The sequence below is a fragment of the Sarcophilus harrisii genome, chromosome 3, assembly GCF_902635505.1.
Source record: "Sarcophilus harrisii chromosome 3, mSarHar1.11, whole genome shotgun sequence".
Classification (NCBI taxonomy): domain Eukaryota; kingdom Metazoa; phylum Chordata; class Mammalia; order Dasyuromorphia; family Dasyuridae; genus Sarcophilus; species Sarcophilus harrisii.
The window spans coordinates 415,581,825-415,600,057 of NC_045428.1; the positions used below are offsets into that span (position 1 = coordinate 415,581,825).

General features: G+C 35.2%; 1 protein-coding gene across 2 annotated transcripts in view; it reads left to right on the forward strand.

The window, feature by feature from the left end:
• The first annotated feature begins 501 nt into the window (after window positions 1-501).
• The window catches only part of PLA2R1 (phospholipase A2 receptor 1), a 151,723-nt gene continuing 133,991 nt past the window's right edge, over window positions 502-18,233 (forward strand). The window contains exon 1 of one of the 2 annotated variants that reach the window (XM_023499238.2): window positions 502-877. In XM_023499238.2, coding sequence (XP_023355006.1) covers window positions 739-877 — 139 coding nt within the window. In that variant the 5' untranslated portion in view covers window positions 502-738. The remainder of the gene's footprint in view (window positions 878-18,233) is intronic. The other variant, XM_031960589.1, reaches the window with a different exon arrangement.

Genomic DNA, 18,233 nt, shown 5'->3' on the forward strand with positions numbered 1-18,233 from the left:
GGAGATTTACAAACCCAGTAAAGTTACACAATAAATATTGAATATCTAGTTAAAAAAAATTCTCAAAGTAAATTTGTCTACATCTATGTGTGATAAGTGAAGTATATGTATTTATATATGAGTGTAAATACGTATATGTAGGTATGAAATACAGGGAGATCATAATCTAAAGTAATACTTCAGGACTCAATCAGGAGATATTCTTGTGTCCCAGAATCAGTGGATATCAGTTTACCCTACTTTCCAAAGTTTAGGACTGAGAGAGGTAGGTGGTTGGGGAGGTAGGAGCAGGGGAAAAGAGAGCACAGTGCTGCTCCTGTCTGTACCTCTACTTTCTTTCCCACCCCAAAAGCCAAGAATTTCTGGGATGGGATAGGCCCACCTCCTCGATCTCCTCCCTTTCCAAACTGGAGAGAGTAGGGCGGGGAAAAAAGTTTGTACTTTTCTAGTACCCTAGTCCTGAGTTGGTGGGGCGGAGTGAGAGGCGTGTATCTCCTCCTCCATCAATCGGCCCGAGGGTGTGCGTAAGAGGGTGTCTAGGTTGAAGGAATAGGGAAGGGAAGGGAATATAAGGAGTGAGAGAGAGAGTGGCGAAGAGGGAACAGAAAAAGTCGGAGTAAGTTAGTTGTCTGCTCAGCTATCACTGCTCGGTGTGGGGCTCGCCTCCCTGCTCTTCTGGAGGTGTATTCCAGTCTTGGCTCAGCCAGGGCATAGGAAGGGGAGGGAGGAGCCGTTACGATGTGGGGGGAGCGGAGTCACCCCTGGTTAGCGTTGCCACCGCTGTTGTCTGTGCTGCTGCTAATGTTGCAGGGGCAAGGTTATATCTGCCTCGACGACTCCTTAACCCTGACTGAGGAGCGGATCAGCCAGTTGTTGGGTAAGTGCAGGCAGGAATCCGAGGATGGAAATTTGATACTTCGCAATGTCTGGGGGGGAAAGGAGGGTGAGGAGCGGAGAGGATAAAGCTGAGGGGAGAGAGTGTGGTAAGGAAGAGGTTTAAGAAGGCCCTTGGCTACTCTGTTTTGGGAGAAAGAAAAAACATTTTCCTCTTGCTACAGGGTCTTAGATGATTGGATAGAAGGATTGGGTATATGTGCAGACTGATGCGCCCCAATCTTGCTCTGCCCCGCCCCTTCTTTCGGAGCAGAGGGGATACTCGGCTTGTTCATGGGAACTTTTGCTGGGCAGCTTCTGAGGACTGGGGCTGATCTGATCATTGCTAACTGAAATCAGAGCTTCACTTTTGGGTGTGAGTTTTGTAGGAAGTAAGTGGGAAATATACTGAGTCTGGAGAAAGAGGAACCTTATCTTGTTTGGGGGAAAAAGAAAAATAATGAAGTCGTGACTTTATGATTGAGTCTTATTAGTTCCACTGTGCCATCAACTCGCTATGCGTGACCCTAGGCAAGTCATATAGTATCTGTGCTCCGTTTTTTTTTTTTTTGTTTTGTTTTGTTTTTCGGTCATCTATAAAATGCGGAGCCTAGATTACATTCTTTCTAAATTCTTTTTCCTGCTTTACAATCTGCGAAACCTATGAAATCAAAGTGACTATAAGGATGTGGTAGTTCTTGACCGCTGGCATGTAGATAGGAGGTAGGCAATCTTGTGTTGATATTTTTTAGAAATCAGAGTTTCTCTTTATTTATCTTTTTTTTTTTTTTTTTTTTTTTTTGCTTTTCTCTGGAAGAACTAGTCTTTGAACAAAATCCCTTGGGCTGGGCAGCTGTTTCAGATGTTCATTCTCTTCTTATATTAACTCTGCCCAGTTCTTTCCCCTGCACCTCATATATTCCAATCATTGCTCTTATTCAAAAAACCTGGCTCTTCTTCCTAAGTGTAGCCATTCCATGCCAGCATATGTTTCTTGTCCTGCATTTAGGTTATTAAGAGAAGTCCCATAATTGCCTAAATCTGTTCCTTTTAAAAGCCTTTCAAGAAATGGGGTTGGAATGTGGTACACTACATCTGAAACAGGGGGCCCCCAAAACGGTGGCTTTGCCTTTTGCTAATTATGTAACTAGACAAATCAATCCGAAATCAACACGCATTTCCTAGTGCTTCTTAAGAACCAAGCACAATGTTAAGCTCTGGAGAAAAAAAATAAAAAAAAAAATACATTTGTGTAATAATAACTAGCATTTATATAGTGCTTTAAAATTTACAAAGTACTTTACAATTCATCTCATTTGATACTCTTAAGAACCTGTGAGATTAGTGTTGTTATATGCATTTTGTAGAGGAGGAAATTGAAAGAGGCTGAAAAAGATGAAGTGATTTATTTGCCCAGGATCATATATCTGAGGTTGGATTTGAACTCAGCTCTTCCCGATTGCAAATCTGCTAATCTATGCACTGCAACTATAGACTTTCTGCTGAAGGACATGTACATAAACAGTCATATATAAATTACATACAGAGTAGTATGAAATAACCCTTAAAGGTTTGGCAAGCCACATCACTTGTCCTAGATTCACTGTCTTATGAAATGAAGGGTTTTTTCTAGCTCTAAATCTATGGTCCTATGAATAAGCATAACCTGTCTAAATTCTTTGCTGAATTCCTGAAAACAAGATGCTAAGCAAAATGATGTTTGGGGAGACAGGGAATTTCTTAGGAGCAATGTTAAAGAGATCTGTCAAACCATTTTTTTTTTTCAAACCAAACTTATGACTTCATCAGCTTATGTCAACTCTAGGTAAAAAGGTAAGAAGATTCTCTTCTACTAATGCAATTGGCATCTCTTCTTCAACTTATAGTACCTGATTGTTGACTGGGACACTGATAGACTTGCTAAAGGTTACACAGACACATAAATATATGTATATATCTGTGTGTATGTTTAAAAAGAGAATTGTAACCAGGCCCTTCTGATTCTAAAGTCAGCTCTCTATTTGCTATGCTATTCTGAATGAATGAAAGGGCATTTATTTAATGATTACTATGTGCTAAGCCCTGATGATACTAACAGAAAAAGTGAGATAGCCCCATGTACCCTGGGAGCTCACACTCTAATTGAGGGAGATAACATATAAATGAAAGTTTATCTAGAGAGAGAATAGAAAACCTTGCAAATCCTAAGGGTTCAGCACCTGAATGAATGGTACAACCCAAGATTCTTTTCCTTAGGCTATTTTGGTAAGAATGATGATGATCCTGCTAAGGTACTGCAAAGCAGAGAAATAGGACAGATAATAAAACCTGGAGGTAAGCTTAGAGGTAATAGCTGTGTAGATGGTAATCTTGAAGGTCTTATATCTCACCTGAAAGAATGGAGTTAGTGACTTCCATTTCACCCAAGATTTATGAACTTTCAAGCACCTTAGCTGGGCAGTTGTGGGTACTGGGTAAAAGGTAATAACAATGGGATAGGCCACAAAGGGGTCTTTTTACCCTGAATATTTGCATATATAGGGTATCCCTAGTATCTTAGTAAAGTCTTTCCATTGAACTTCTGAAATGGATTCATTAATGATCCCAAGAACAGAGCAGTCATGTAGAAGTAGTATTATATAACAAACTGTAAATATACTATCCTATATTAAATTGGTTAATTCCATTAATATATGTTAAAGGGCTTTAAATCCATGACACTACGTCGTAATAGTTAACCCAGAATAGATGGTATAGTCCTTTCTCACTGAGTTTAAAATATAATGCTTATACTTTCTTGAGTTATTTAGATTTTGTTTTTAAATGTGATATTTGTTCCAAGTTTTTAGTAACCTAAGCAGGATACACAGAAAGACAGCAGGACATAGGGTAAAAAATTGGCAGTCAGGGTTATACAAATAAACTGAAAATCTGTGGTTCTGACTCTTTAAACCTTTATTATTATTATTATCACCAACTAATTAATACTCCCTATTTTTTATTGGACTATCTGCTTTCAGTAAGAAAACTCCTTATACCAATGCAAATTTGCCTCTACTTGACTATTTTCAGGAGAGATTAAGTGGTTTATTCACATAGGGTCATATAGGCAACATGTATCTGAGGTAAGACTTAAATACTAGTCTTTTCTGACTCTTAGACCTGTTCTTTATCCACCACCACAGAATCACCAAATTTCAGAACCAAAAGGTTCATAATCAAAAGGAATGCTTACTTTGCTATACCCTGATTGTGGTTGTCCAGTTTTTGCTCGAAGGCCTACCATTTCTGGAAGAAACCCATTCTGCTTTAGGACAATTCTAATTTCAAGTTATTTTTCCTGATGTAAATCCTAAATTTTTCCCTTTGTAATTTCTGCCTATCATTCCTTTTCCACTTTGGGGCCAGATAAAATGATGCCAATTATTGCTCTACATGACAGCCCTTCAGATATTTGAACATATCTATTGCATTCTTTCTAAGTTTGATCTCCTCCAGTGTAAATATGCTTACTTTCTTTAATTGATTCTCCTATGATTTGCACTCAAGGTCCTTTACCATACTGGTTGCCTATATCTGTATACTCTCCAATATATCAATTCTTTCTAAAATTGGTGTCCAGAACTGAACACAGTACTTCAAATGAAGTCTGAGGAGGGCAGAGTACAGTGGGATAATCATCTCCTTGTTCCTAGAAATATCCTATTTCTCTAAATGTAGCTTAAGATTGCATTGGCTCTTTTTGGCTGCCACATTACATTGCTGACTCATTTTGAGCTTGCAGTCCACTAAAACCCAAAAATCTTTTTTTAGACTAAATGCAAATTATGCCTACCCTATTTCATATTTTTTAATCCAGTTATAAGACTTTACTATTCAACATTTTATTTTTCCATTACTATTGAATTTCATTTTATTAGATTTAACCTACCACCCAAGCCTATTGATATCATTTTAGATCCTGATTGCCACCCACTGGATTAGTTATTACTTCTGATTTTGTGTCATTTATAAATTTGATGAACATACAATTTCTTTCCTTACCTTCATCACTGTTAATGTAAAATAGTTCAAGGTGAAATACAGACCCTTGGTGTATTTCACTGGAGATTGAACACCATGTTGAGATTAAATCATAAACAACTATTCTTTGAATCATCCACAGTTATATTAGAGCCAATTCTAAGAGAATTAGTAGGGTAGGAGTAGGGAAAAAGGGCAGGATAGAGTTAGTTGTTAAATTTCCAGTGTGAATATTTACACATTGGAAATCAGCAATACCCACAAGTCAGGGCTTAATTTATTGTTTTGTTGATTCTCTAACCTTCTGAAAGTATTGATAATGTAAGTTAAACTTTAAATCGTGTCATATCCTACAGTGTGTGTGTGTGTGTGTGTGTGTGTGTGTGTGTGTGTGTGTGTGTGAGAGAGAGAGAGAGAGAGAGAGAGAGAGAAAGAGAGAGAGAGAGAATTTTTTGATTAGCTCAGGATCTATCCCAGTTTATTATCATCTGGTCTATTTTCTCCTATCTTCTCCACAAGAATAGTATAATATTCTTTAAAAGAAGCTTTGCTAAAATTTATGTTGTGTACCTTTATCTTTCACCTAGTTAGTAACTTTGTCTTAAAGTGTAAATAATTCCATATTCTTGATGGAGTTATGATCGATGAAGTTATGCTGATTTTGTTATCAGCACGTCACTTTTTGTATTTGTTCACTATACAACTCTTTAATGAGCTGTTTGAAAATTTTCTGAGGAATCAGAGTCAAGATAAATGTTTACTAGTAGTTTCCATACAATTTGCATCAGTTAAAAAAAAAAAAAAGGACATATTTGACCTTCAGGAATCTAGGGATTTGCAAGCTATGGTCAAAGATAACATAACAATTGATTTCATCATAGTGTTTTCTCTGGTTATAACACAAAGGGGAACTTGAACCCTACTTCCTCCTACACACACAGAGACACACACACCCAATTTATTCCAATGAACATATGTATTCTACATTTATAGTGTCTATAGTGAACTATGATCTTGTGATGTCAAGTTTGTTACAACAAGATATGGCTTCCCTTGGTCTGGGGTCTAATCACTGAGTTTAAAATCCAAAACTTGATTGTCCATTGGTGATCAATCCCTGAAAAACTGATCAACCTTACCAAAACTTGTAAACCATGAATTTAGTTTGTTAATTTACAATTCTACAGCTACCTGTTTGACCTTGGACATCTAAGAATCATTCTGGGTACCTCAAACACTATGTATAAAAAGAAAGGGTTGGACTAAATGGCCTCTAAGATTGCTTGCAGATCATATCTGTGATACTATGATCCAAATGCTAGAATATCATGGTATATGTGGGAAAAAGAATAAAATATAAAGTAGAATGATCCTTGTCCTACTGGGGCTAGATAAGATACAAACATAAATAACTGCAGTAGTGATATTATACATTGATTATATTAGGTGCCAAACAAAGTACTCTGTGTATAGAACTTGAAAAAAAAAAAAGATTATTATCAACAGAGGATCAATCAGGGCCCCATTGAAAAGAGCTTTTGAGTTGAAGTTTGTAGATAGATAGGAATTTAACAGAAAGTAGGATATTTCAATGATAGGGAGTAGTATACAAAAGTTATGGAGGCTGGAAAAAATATGTTTTGAATAGAAAATAGTTCACTTTGACTGGAGTAGATGGCTTATTAAGGAGAGCAATGAGTGATACAATTGATAAAATGTTGCCAGATTGTGACAGATGTTGAATGACCCAACAAAGGAATTTGAAGTTTACTTATTGGGCAATAGAATTGGAAAGATTAGATCTCTGGTCAAGAAAATTTATATTGATACTGCATGTTTTTATTATGCCAATTTTTCTTTATATTAGGTTCAACACATAATTTTCAAAGCTATCCTCTTTGCTTTTCTGTTCTTCTTCAATTAGAGAATCAACTTCCTTTCCCCTTAACTCTGTGTATGTTATGGAATATTACTGTTCTATAAGAAATGACCAGCAGGCTGATTTCAGAAAGCCTGGAGAGACTTATATGAACTTATGCTGAGTGAACACTATACACAGTGGCAATAAGATTATATGATGATCAAGTCTGATGGACTTGGTTTTTTCAGCAATGAGATGATTCAAGACAATTCCAATAGACTTGTGATGGAGAGAGCCATCTACATCCAAAAAGAAAACTGGGGGGACTGAATGTGGATCACAACATCTCATTTTCATCTTTTTTGTTGTTGTTTGCTTGCTTTTTTTCTTTCTTTTTCTTTCCTTTTTGATCTGATTTTTCTTGTGCAGTGTGATAAATATGGAAACATATATAAAAGAATTGCATTAGTTTAATATACATTAGATCACTTGCTGTCTAGGGGAGGATATTGGAGGAGAGAAGGAGAAAAAGTTGGAATGCAAGGTTTTGCAGGGGTGAATGTTGAAAACATCTTAGCATGTGTTTTGAAAATTGAGGCTATTATTTTTTTTAAAGTACCACGCTAAAATCTGAGAACTCAAAGATACTATGGAAAAAGCGGTAACTTCTTTTGGGCTCTAACGACCTATGTCCCTATTTCCTCTTAAGCTAGTTGAAATGAATACGTTGGTAATTTAGAAGGAAGTCACAGTAATAATAATTGACAATCTTTTTAATGGAAATGATTTATGTATGCCATTGAATACCATGTATGCATCTGTGACGTTGTTCTTTATTGTTCAGTCATGTCCAACTTTTCATGACTCAGTTTTGGGATTTTCTTGGCAAAGATTCTGCAGTAGTTTGCCATTTCTTTCTCTAGTTCATTTTACAGATGAGTAATTGAGGCAAATAGGATTAAATAATTTTCCCAGGGCCAAACAGCTAGTAAATGAGGCCATATTTGAACTAACAAAAATGAATTTTCCTGATTCCAAACCCAGTGCCATCTAGCTGCCATACTTTTGTGTTACTTAGTCCAAATAAGTATGAATCATGAATCCCATTAAATGATTGTATTAAAGTTATAGTTATATGTAATTATATATAAATATGGTAGTTGGTTCTGGCCAGTGGAAATATTCAAGGATAATTTAAAATTATCAATTCATGAAATGTATTATGTTCATTAATTGGGATCTAGCTGAGATTTAGAACATGATGAAAAGTCGGGATCAGATCTATCCTGTTGAATGAACTCACTTTTATTGTGACACAAAAATCCATTTGGATATGCCTTTAAATTCTCTCAACTTCAATGACTTCCCAACTTCCCTTCTACTTCTTATTTTCCTTTTCCCAGTTCTCACAGCTGGTACTTTGCATCTCTATTCAATGAGTTTCGACAGCTATTCTAGTCTGCTATTGCTATTTCCCTGCAAACTTCACCTCATTCTTTATCCTTGGGTGGTTTAGTAACTGTTGTTCAAATAATGGAAGCCCCAAGCTAATGACTTGGAACACAAAATTGTGTTTTTAAAATACATAACCAGGAGTGTTTGCTCTGGACTTTAGCATCCTGACTATTATCAGATTTTCTGAGATTTCTTTTTGTTTGCATGTCAATGTTGATTACATCTTCCTGTAACTTCAGAAATAAAATAGTTGCTAAGATGTATAAATGAATTATTTTTAAATGAATTTCTTTTGTTTTACATCAATATTTCCTAGATACAGGCCTTCTATCACCTGAAATGATCTCTATCTTGTAACAAAGACAAATGGTTAAGCAAAAACCCACCTATATGGTGATTGCATTTCATAGTATATGCAAATTCTGCCCCTGAAATCTGCCATTTCTCTACTAAGAATTAGGAAATAGGATTCATTATCAATTCTCCTAAATGAAGGTTGTCATTGTTTTTCAAAGTTGAGGGTTTTTTTTGGTATTTTTTTAACTTAGAAAATTGTAGGTATCTTACATATTGTTCTTTTTTGTTTGTTTGTTTGTTTTACTCTGCATCAATTCTTTCATATCTTCCCAAGTTTCCATGAATGCCTCATATTGATAATTGCTGAAACCATAATAACATCTCTGCATTTTTGTACCACGATTTGTCAACCACTAATAGGTATCCACTTCATTCCAAGTTCTTTTTTTTAACTTGATATTTTATTTTCCCCCAATTACATGTAAATATACTTTTTCACATTTTTTTTTTTTATTTTTAGTTCCAAATTATTTTCCTCCACACACTGCAAGCAATATGATACTGGTCTTACATGTACACTCATCCAACATACAATTCTGTGTTAGTCGTCTTGTAAAAAGAAAACACATTTTAAAAAATCCCCTAAGAAAAATAAAAGATATGCTTCAATCTGTAGTCAGACTCCATTGTTCTTTCTCTTTTTAATCATGTCCTTCAAAATTGTCTTCTATAATTCTATAATTATAATTATTCCTGAGAATCAGCTAAATCATTTACACTGATCATCATACAATATTGCTGTATACAATGTCCACCTGGTTCTACTCATTTGACTTTGCATCCAGTCATGTTATGTCTTTCCAGGTTTTTCTGAGAGCATCCTACTAGTTATTTCTTATAGCACAATAGTATTCCATCATAATCATATAAAACAACTTGTTCAGCCATCCCTCAGTTAATAGCCATCTCCTCAATTTCCAATTCTTTGCCTCTATATAAAGAAGTACTGTAAACACTTTTGGACATATAGATATTTTTTCGTTTTTGTTTTTTATCTCTTTCAGATACGGTTCTAGAAATACTATTGCTTGGGCAAGGGGTTTTGTAGCCCTTTGGGCATAGTTTCAAATTATTGAACAGAATGGTTGAATTAATATACAGTTTCAACAGTGCATTAGTGTCTCAATTTTTCTATAACCTCTTCAATATTTGAAGAATTGGTTCCTTTTCCTTCTCCTTTTCTTCCTTTTTTCTCATATTAGCTAATCTGATAGGTTGGGGTGATAGCTCAGGATTGTTTTAATTTCTATTTCTCTAATCAATAGTGATTTAGAGCATTTTTTTTCATATGATAATAGATAGCTTTGCTTATTTCGTCTGAAAAATGCCTGTTCACATCCTTTGATCATTTATCAATTGAGGTATGGATCTTTCTACAAATGTGACTCAGTTCTCTTTATATTTCAGAAGTAAAATCTTTATCAGAGAAACTTGTTATTCATTTTTTCTTATAGTTATGTTTACTATTTTCTCCATTTATCCTACTTTATCTCTTTTCACCCTCTCCATTCTCAAAAGTATTTTACTTGACTTTCTTTCCCCCAATCTACCCTTCCTTCTATCACTTTCATCCCTTTCTCTTATCCCTTTCCCCTCTTACTTTCCTGGAAGATAAGACAGATTTCTATACCCAATGGAGTGTATTTCTTATTCCCTCTCTGAATAAATTCCAGTGAGGCTAAGGCACACAAACTCTCCCCCTCCCCATCTTCCTCTCCACTGTAAAGGCTCTTCTGCATTTCTTTGAGGTCAGCTAAGTTACCCCATTCTACTTTTCATTTTCTCTTTCTTCCAGGGTATTCCTCTTTCTTATCTCTTAATTTTATTTTTATTTGTTGATAATCATCTCATCATATTTATCTTACATCCATTCCCTCTGTCAATATGTATTCCTTCTAACTTCCCTAATAATGGAAAAGTTTTTAGGAGTTACAAATATCATCTTCCTATGTAGGAATGTAAACAGTTTAACTTTATTAAATTCCTCATGATTTCCCTTTCCTCTTTATCTTTTTATGTTCCTTTTGAGTCTTGTATTTGAAAGTCAGATTTTCTATTCAGCTATGGTGTTTTCATCAGAAATGCTTCACTGGGTGTCCATACCTCACCCTGTCTCCAAAGAATTATACTGTTTTACTAGGCAGATGATTCTTCATTGTAATCTTGGTTCCTTTGTCTAGAATATCATATTACTCCAATCCTCTTATGTAGGAACTGCTAAATCTTGTGTTACCCTATACTTGAATTTTTTTTTCTGGCTGATTGAAATGCTTTCTCCTTGACATGGAAGCTCTGGAATTTGAGATTCTTCTGAGTTTTGGGGATCTCTTTCAAGAGGTGATAAGTGATTCTTTCAATTTCTATTTTACTCTCTGGTTCTAGAATATGAGAGTACTTTTCCTTAATAAGCTCTTAAAAATGCCGACTAGAATATTTTTGATCATGGCTTCCAGGTAGTCCAATAATTTTTAAAATAATCTTTCCTAGATCTATTTTCCAAGTCATTTCTTTTTCTAATGAGCTATTTCATATTGCCTTTTTTAAAAAATTCTTTTGGTTTTGTTTTATTGTTTCTTGATTTCTTAAAAAGTCATTAGCCTCCATTTGCCTGACTATAATTTTTAAGAAATTATTTTCTTCATTGAGCTTTTGTATCTCCTTTACCATTTGGCCAGTTCTGCTTTTCAAGGCATTCTTTTCTTCACTGGATTTTTGTACCACTTTTAGCATTTGCCTATTTTGTTTTTTAAGGCATTATTTTCATCAGTATATTTTTTGTGCCTCTTTTACCAAGCTGTTGATTCATTTTTCGTGATTTTTTTTGCATTGTTGTCATTTCTTTTCCCAGTTTTTCCTCTATCTCTCTTATTTGATATTTAAAATATTTTTGAGGTTTTTCATGACCTGAGACCAATTCATATTTTTCTTTAAGACTTCAGATATAGCAACTTTGACTTTGTTGTCTTTTTCTGACTTTGTTTTATTTTCCCAGTCCCCATAATAACTTTATGTAGTCAGGATCTTTTTTCTGCTGTTTGTTCATTTTTTAGCCTATTTCTTAACTTTTAACTCTATGTTAAAATGAAGCTCTGCTTCCTGAATGGAGAGATCATTCAGATTTTCTGTGTAGGTATTTTCAGAGATAATTCTGGGAACCTATAAATTTCTAGTTCTTGATGCTGAGTAAAATGAGCTGGACCAGGAGATGATTATACTTCAACAACAATACTATATGATGATCAATTCTGATGGATGTGGCCCTCTTCAACAATGCGATGAACCAAATCAGTTCCAATAGTGCAGTAATGAACAGAAACAGCTACACCCAGCGAAAGAACTCTGGGAAATGAGTGTAAATCACCATGTAGAATTCCCAATCCCTCTATTTTTGTCCGCCTACATTTTTGATTTCCTTCACAGGTTAATTGTACATTATTTCAAAGTCCAATTCTTCTTGTGCAGCAAAATAACTGTATGGTCATGTATACATATATTGTATTTACCATATACTTTAACATATTTAACATGTATTGGTCAACCTGCCATCTGGGGGAGGAGGTGGGAAAAAGGAGGGAAAAAATTGGAACAAAAGGTTTTGCAATTGTCAATGCTGAAAAATTACCCATGCATATATCTTGTAAATAAAAAGCTATAATCAAATAAATAATTTTCTAGTTCTTTCATGGTTCTAGGGAAAGGTATGTTAACTACTCTCCTGACTGTGCTCTGATCTGTTAGTAACCATAAGCACTCTTTTTCACACTGGAATGATGACTTTGTGGCTACAGAATCTGGAGTACTAATATTCCTCCTTGCTCTGAAACTGAGACTTAGGACTGTGACCTGGACCTGAGTATAGGCACTGCAACAGAGTCCTACCCCCAGTGCCAGCAATCTCCTTCTGATTAGTGATTCAACCACCTTACTGTCCGTGGCCTGAGAGGTCCCAGAACCTCCATTGAATCCACTGATTCAGTCATCCCCAAGATTTACTGGACCAAGAGCTGGACTATGCTCTACTCTCACTCTGGTTTAACAGATTTTTTCTGCCCATCTTCTAAGTATGAAAAAAATTGTTTCACCTTCTCCTTTTATGGGCCCTGCCACTCTAGAATTTGTTTTTGTTGAAAACAGAATTCTGAACCCGAAATAAGGGCACACTAAATGAACAAACTCAGGATGAGTGAAGCAGTTTAAACTTTTAATATGTTCCTGCAAGAAGAGGATGTGAAACTCAAAATGAGCAAACATTTTACTGAGGCAAGATCATAGTCTTAGTCTTTCTCCTGGCCACAAAGTCTATCCCCGATCTCCCCAGTGGCTGGGATGATGAGGTTAATATTCTTTCTTGATCCTCCTACAACGTACTCCCATTTAATAAGTTCCCCCTCCCACTATAAAAATTGTATGACCATTAAAATGGATTTTAGCTCCCTTTGGGGAAGAGAAGTTAATATTTATCAAGCAATTAAGCATGCATACTGTACCTAAACTATGACTTTTGTCCTACTTTCAGCTTTTTAAACTATAAAACTAGTTTTGTCCAGTTTTGCCTAGTTCTCAACTAGTTTCAGGAACTCCCCTACTCTCCTCCTCTGAACTACTTCCAGTTCTATACTTCAGTTTTCCTCCACTAGGGAAACATGACTTGTTTTTCATTTCTGAGGCATTATTTAAAGTTGTTTGAAGGGATTGAGTTCAAGCAAGTCCCTGCCTTTTCCTCACCATCTTGCTTCTCCAACTTCTTTACAACCACAAAAAATACTTTGGTATTTATTAATTCTTTCTCTAGAAGAAAGACTTTCTTGATTATCTCTCTGTTTCTATTTCCTATACACACCAAAGTATGCCACAGTGATTAAAAACATTATCATTTCTAAAATAGGCCACAATGGAAGTCACATTTAAAATAATTTATTAAACTTCCATAAAAACAAAGTTGTACGATTTCTGCTATTATAAATTGGGACACAAAAGACAAAAAGAGGAAAAATCAAAGTGCTTAAATCACTTTAAAAGAACAGGAACTAGAAATGAACTGTTCATGATGATATAAATTAGAATAGGTAAAGACTTTAAAGATCTTCATTTTACCTCAAGACAAAAAAGGAACTGCCTAGATCTCCTCCTCTTAATTTTTAAAAAATTCATTTTATTATTCTTTATTTTAGCAGCTGCATTAAGAATCTGGGTTAAGTTACTTGCTCAGAATCACACAGCTAATAAATATCTGGAACTAGACTTGAACTTAGGTTCTCCTGACTACAAAATCAGTGCTCCATCCACTGTGCCATGTAGTTTTATTAGATAAGCACACATGAGCACAGATATTCCGTGCTCCATATAAATACACACATACAACAGTAGCTTCACTGTGTTATACTCTCTAATTTAGAAATCCATTGAAGTCTTTCCCTCCACTTTCAGTTAGCTGGCTAGTCTCTTATACTTACATAGTATCAGAAAAGCTTTCTATTTTTACACTACTTATAATTTATAATTTATACTAATAAATAATTTGTAATTTATACTATTCTTTTATACTATGCTCTATTGTTTCTGATACACTAAAAGGACAGGAATGAATAGAGAAAATATTTTAAATGATAAAGGTTTACTTGTATTGTCCAAGAAATTATTTTCCCCTATTTATATATAATATTTTTGGATTACAACCTTAAACAAATTTTTAATATATTTTTCAGTATAATTTTGTATTAAGATGGAAATAATTCAAAATATTAGCAATTAAAGAGCAATAACAGAGTAAGAGGGGGGAAATTACTTTTATAAGAAAGTAATAGGAAGAAATTTTGTGATAGTATAACTTAGTACAAGGGAAAGAGAAAGGATTTAGTTAGTAAAATAAATCAGAGGCAGTGATCTTCCATGAAAGCAAAACAAGGAAAAAATTGTGAATATATATAATGTAGGTGTTATCATTTTATTTTCTATTCAAATAGGAATCAAAATTCCTAAGACAAAAACTTAAAAGTAGAGTCAGCTAAGTGGCATAGTGAATAGAGTATTAGACTTGAAGTTAGGAAAATCTGAGTTGAAATTCCACCTCAGACACGTATCAGCTTTGTGACCCTGACCAATTCACTTGAACTTCAATCTGTCTCAGTTTCCCTAACATTAAAATGGGAACAACTTTTCAAAGTTGTTAAGTGTCAAAAGGCAGGATATTTATATAGTATTTTGTACACCTTAAAGCATTATATATAAATGCAAACTATTATTATTATTAAATACAGTCTCTTGTTTGATACTTTAGTTCTTTACAACCTACTTCCTTTCTAGCTTTGCTGTGCATTACTCTCCATCATACAGCTTACAATCCATCAAGCCACTCCTCACAACACAGCATTTTGTCTTCTACCTTCTTGTCTTTGTATGAGCTGTACCACATATCCCTCCCTCCTCACCTCTTCCTCTTAGGATTCTTAATTTTTTGCAAAGCTTAGCTCAGTGTGAGGTCTTTCCTGGTCTTCCTTCAACTATTAGAGCCTTCCCGTACTCCAAAACTACCTTACGTTTATGTATGGGTGTGTGTATATGTATATATGTACATACATATATATGCATGCATATATTTTTTTTTTTCACCGCAGAATATGACCTACTTTGAGAACAGAAACTTCATACTGCCATCACCAGGTACCTTGAATGAATATATTAAATCGTTAATAAATGTTTGTTTGTTTAATTGATTGTAGAAAAATAAACTCTGCATTAAGCCTTTGTTAGAAGCCACTGAGGGGCAGCTAGGTAGTGTAGTGGATAGAGCATCAGTCCTGAAGTCAGGAGGACCTGAGTTCAAATTTGAGCTTAAAAATACTTAACACTTCCTAGCTGTGTGACCCAGGGCAAGTCACCTAATTCCAATTGCCTCAGCAAGAATTTAAAAAAAAAAAAAAAAAAAAAGAAGTGGCTGAAAGGGCCTGCCTAATTTTGTTTTGTTTTATTTCCTTTAATTAAGATAAGATAAATCCAGCAAATTTGCTCCCGATATCATGATATGCAACATCTTATAGGCATTAGATTTCATTACTTTCAGAGAATTAGAGCTCAGAGGGACCTTGGAAATGATGGAGTCAAGCAATTCATTTCCTGATTGAAGGAACTGAGGACCAGAAAGGCAAAGTGATTTCCCAAGATTATACAGCTTAAGTTAGTAGCATGCCTGGAACTCGAGAATAGATATTTTGATTTCTAGTTAGTTCATTGTTCTTGTCTGCTCTTCTGCTTGTAAACATTCTTACTAAAAGGAACAATCTTACAAATCATAATCTGTTTCTGTCTCTCCCTCTTCTCCCCCTATCTCTTTGTCTCTCTCCCTCTCTCCTCCTCTATTCCTCCCACCATGTCTTTCTCTCTTTCTGTCTCTGTCATTCTTCCCCCCCCCCCCACTTCTCTTCCCCCTCTCTGGCAGATTTTCCTCCCATCTTTTTATTCTTTGGAAGAGGAATAATGGGCAATTACAGTATAGCTGTCATCTAAAATACTTTCTGTTTTGATTTAAAAAAAAAAACACCATATGTTTAACTAAATGTAATTAAAAATAAGATTAGTGTATATTCAGAGAAATTAAGATGGACAATTTTTTCGGCTTAGCTTTTAAATTTTTCTTTGAAGAATGATGGAGAAATCATTTCCTGCATTTTTGGATGATCCAACTTTGGAATCATTTCCCCTTGGGCACTAAAGTGTAAGGGCTTTGTGAGGAAATTTTAATAGGGTTTTGTATCTGTCAGCTGTGTCTTATTTTGCATTGTTGTAACTTGCTGCTGCTAATAAGATGCTCCAGAGAATGAGATGTTACATCTCAGTGTAGTCCTAAAGAAGAAAAACAAAACAAAGTACTGTAAACAGGCTCCTCATATAAACGGTGACAGCTAGTATTATAGAGTTCAGTCACTGCCAAGTGATGGAGGAGAAGTGATTAAAGGGTAAGGAAAGAAAAATGTTTTCAATTCAATTATAAGTTAATCAACGAAGCACAAAAGTACAGAAAGAATCTTCCCTTAGAAAAGAGAGAGGATCTCATTTTAATTACAATATATATGTGAACTAGAAGTAGGGTAAGAAAATCTTTAAGAATATGGATAATTAGTTAAAATAAGAAATTGCAATACTTCTACAGTAGCCTTACCCAAGGTGAGCCCTTTCTCTGCCCTGCCTATCTCTGCTTCATAAATTGGTAATGGACTCTTATAAGCCCAATAATAGAACCTTCTATTTCTCTTCTCCTAGAACAGAGGTCCTCAAACTTTTTAAATAGGAGGCCAGTTCACTGTCCCTCAGACTGTTGGAGGACCAGGCTATAGTAAAAACAAAAACTGTTTTGTGGGCCTTTAAATAAAGAAACTTCATAGCCCTGGATAAGGGGGATAATCGTCCTCAGCTGCTGCATCTGGCCCGTGGGCGGTAGTTTGAGGACCCCTGTGACTTAGAGGGTTTTGTGAACTGAAAATCCAGATCCTCTTTCCATATTGAATTTAGCTTTAAAAAAAAAAAAGATTCAGATGCTTTCTTCTGCATCCTCCTCTGTCTTAAAACTACTTTGTATAAGGGGGAAAGGATTTGTTTTTCTTTCCCTCACCAACACTCCTTCTCTCCTCCCCCCCCCCCATCAAAGATGATAACTGAAGTGCTAGAAAGATGTTAACATTTAATGAATCCTCTACAAGTATAGAACCCTTTATCTAATTTAATAGGAATGGGCTTGGGGAAATTCCATTGGTAGATCTCTTAAACGCAACATGTCCAAAACAAAACTCATTATCTTTCTCCCTAACCATGCCTTTATTACAACACCACATATTGTGTCTTTCAGGCTCAACCTTGTTAAATATCCTTATTTCCTCACTATCTCTACCCAGAATCATTCCCATATTCAATCTGTTGCCAAGATCTGAGATGTCAACTGCCTTGAATATATCTTCTTTTGCCCTCTGATATTACCACCACACTGGTCCCTTACTGCCTCACATTTTCTTTTTTTCTTCACGTTTTCAATAGGCTCCTGGTGAGTTTGTCTGCCTCAAGTCTTTCTCACTTCAATATACTCTCCATTTACTCACAAAAATGATTTTTATAAGGGACATCTGATTACATCATTATTCTATGCAATAAACTCCAGGACCTCCCTTTTATCTCGAGAATTAAATACAAAATCCTGTTTGATGCTCAAAGCCTTTTATAACCTAGTTTTCCTTTCCCTTTTCATTTTTCTTACACCTTAACCTCCATCTTATAATCTTTAGTCCATTGACTCACTGACCTTCTGAACCTTTTGCCAACTGTGCACTCCATCTCTGAGACTCGAGCAATTTCTTTGACTGTCTACTTACTTTGAATATTCTCCTTCCTCTCCTCCTCCAATGGGCCTTCTTCAGAGTCCAGTAAAAATCCCAACTTCCACAGGAAAACTTTTTCAACCTTTTCTTATTCTAGTGCTTTCTCTTTTTAAATGATTTCTATTTCTTATCTCTTTTAGATTTTGAGCTCCTTGAGAGCAGATTCACTTTTTTTTTGCCTCCTTTTGTATCCCTTTGCTCTGTGTTTATTGACTTAAATGTTTATTAATAAATGTTTATTGACTTATAATTGGACACACTGGTATTCATTTTATATGGAAAACCAAGCTTTGATAAACCCC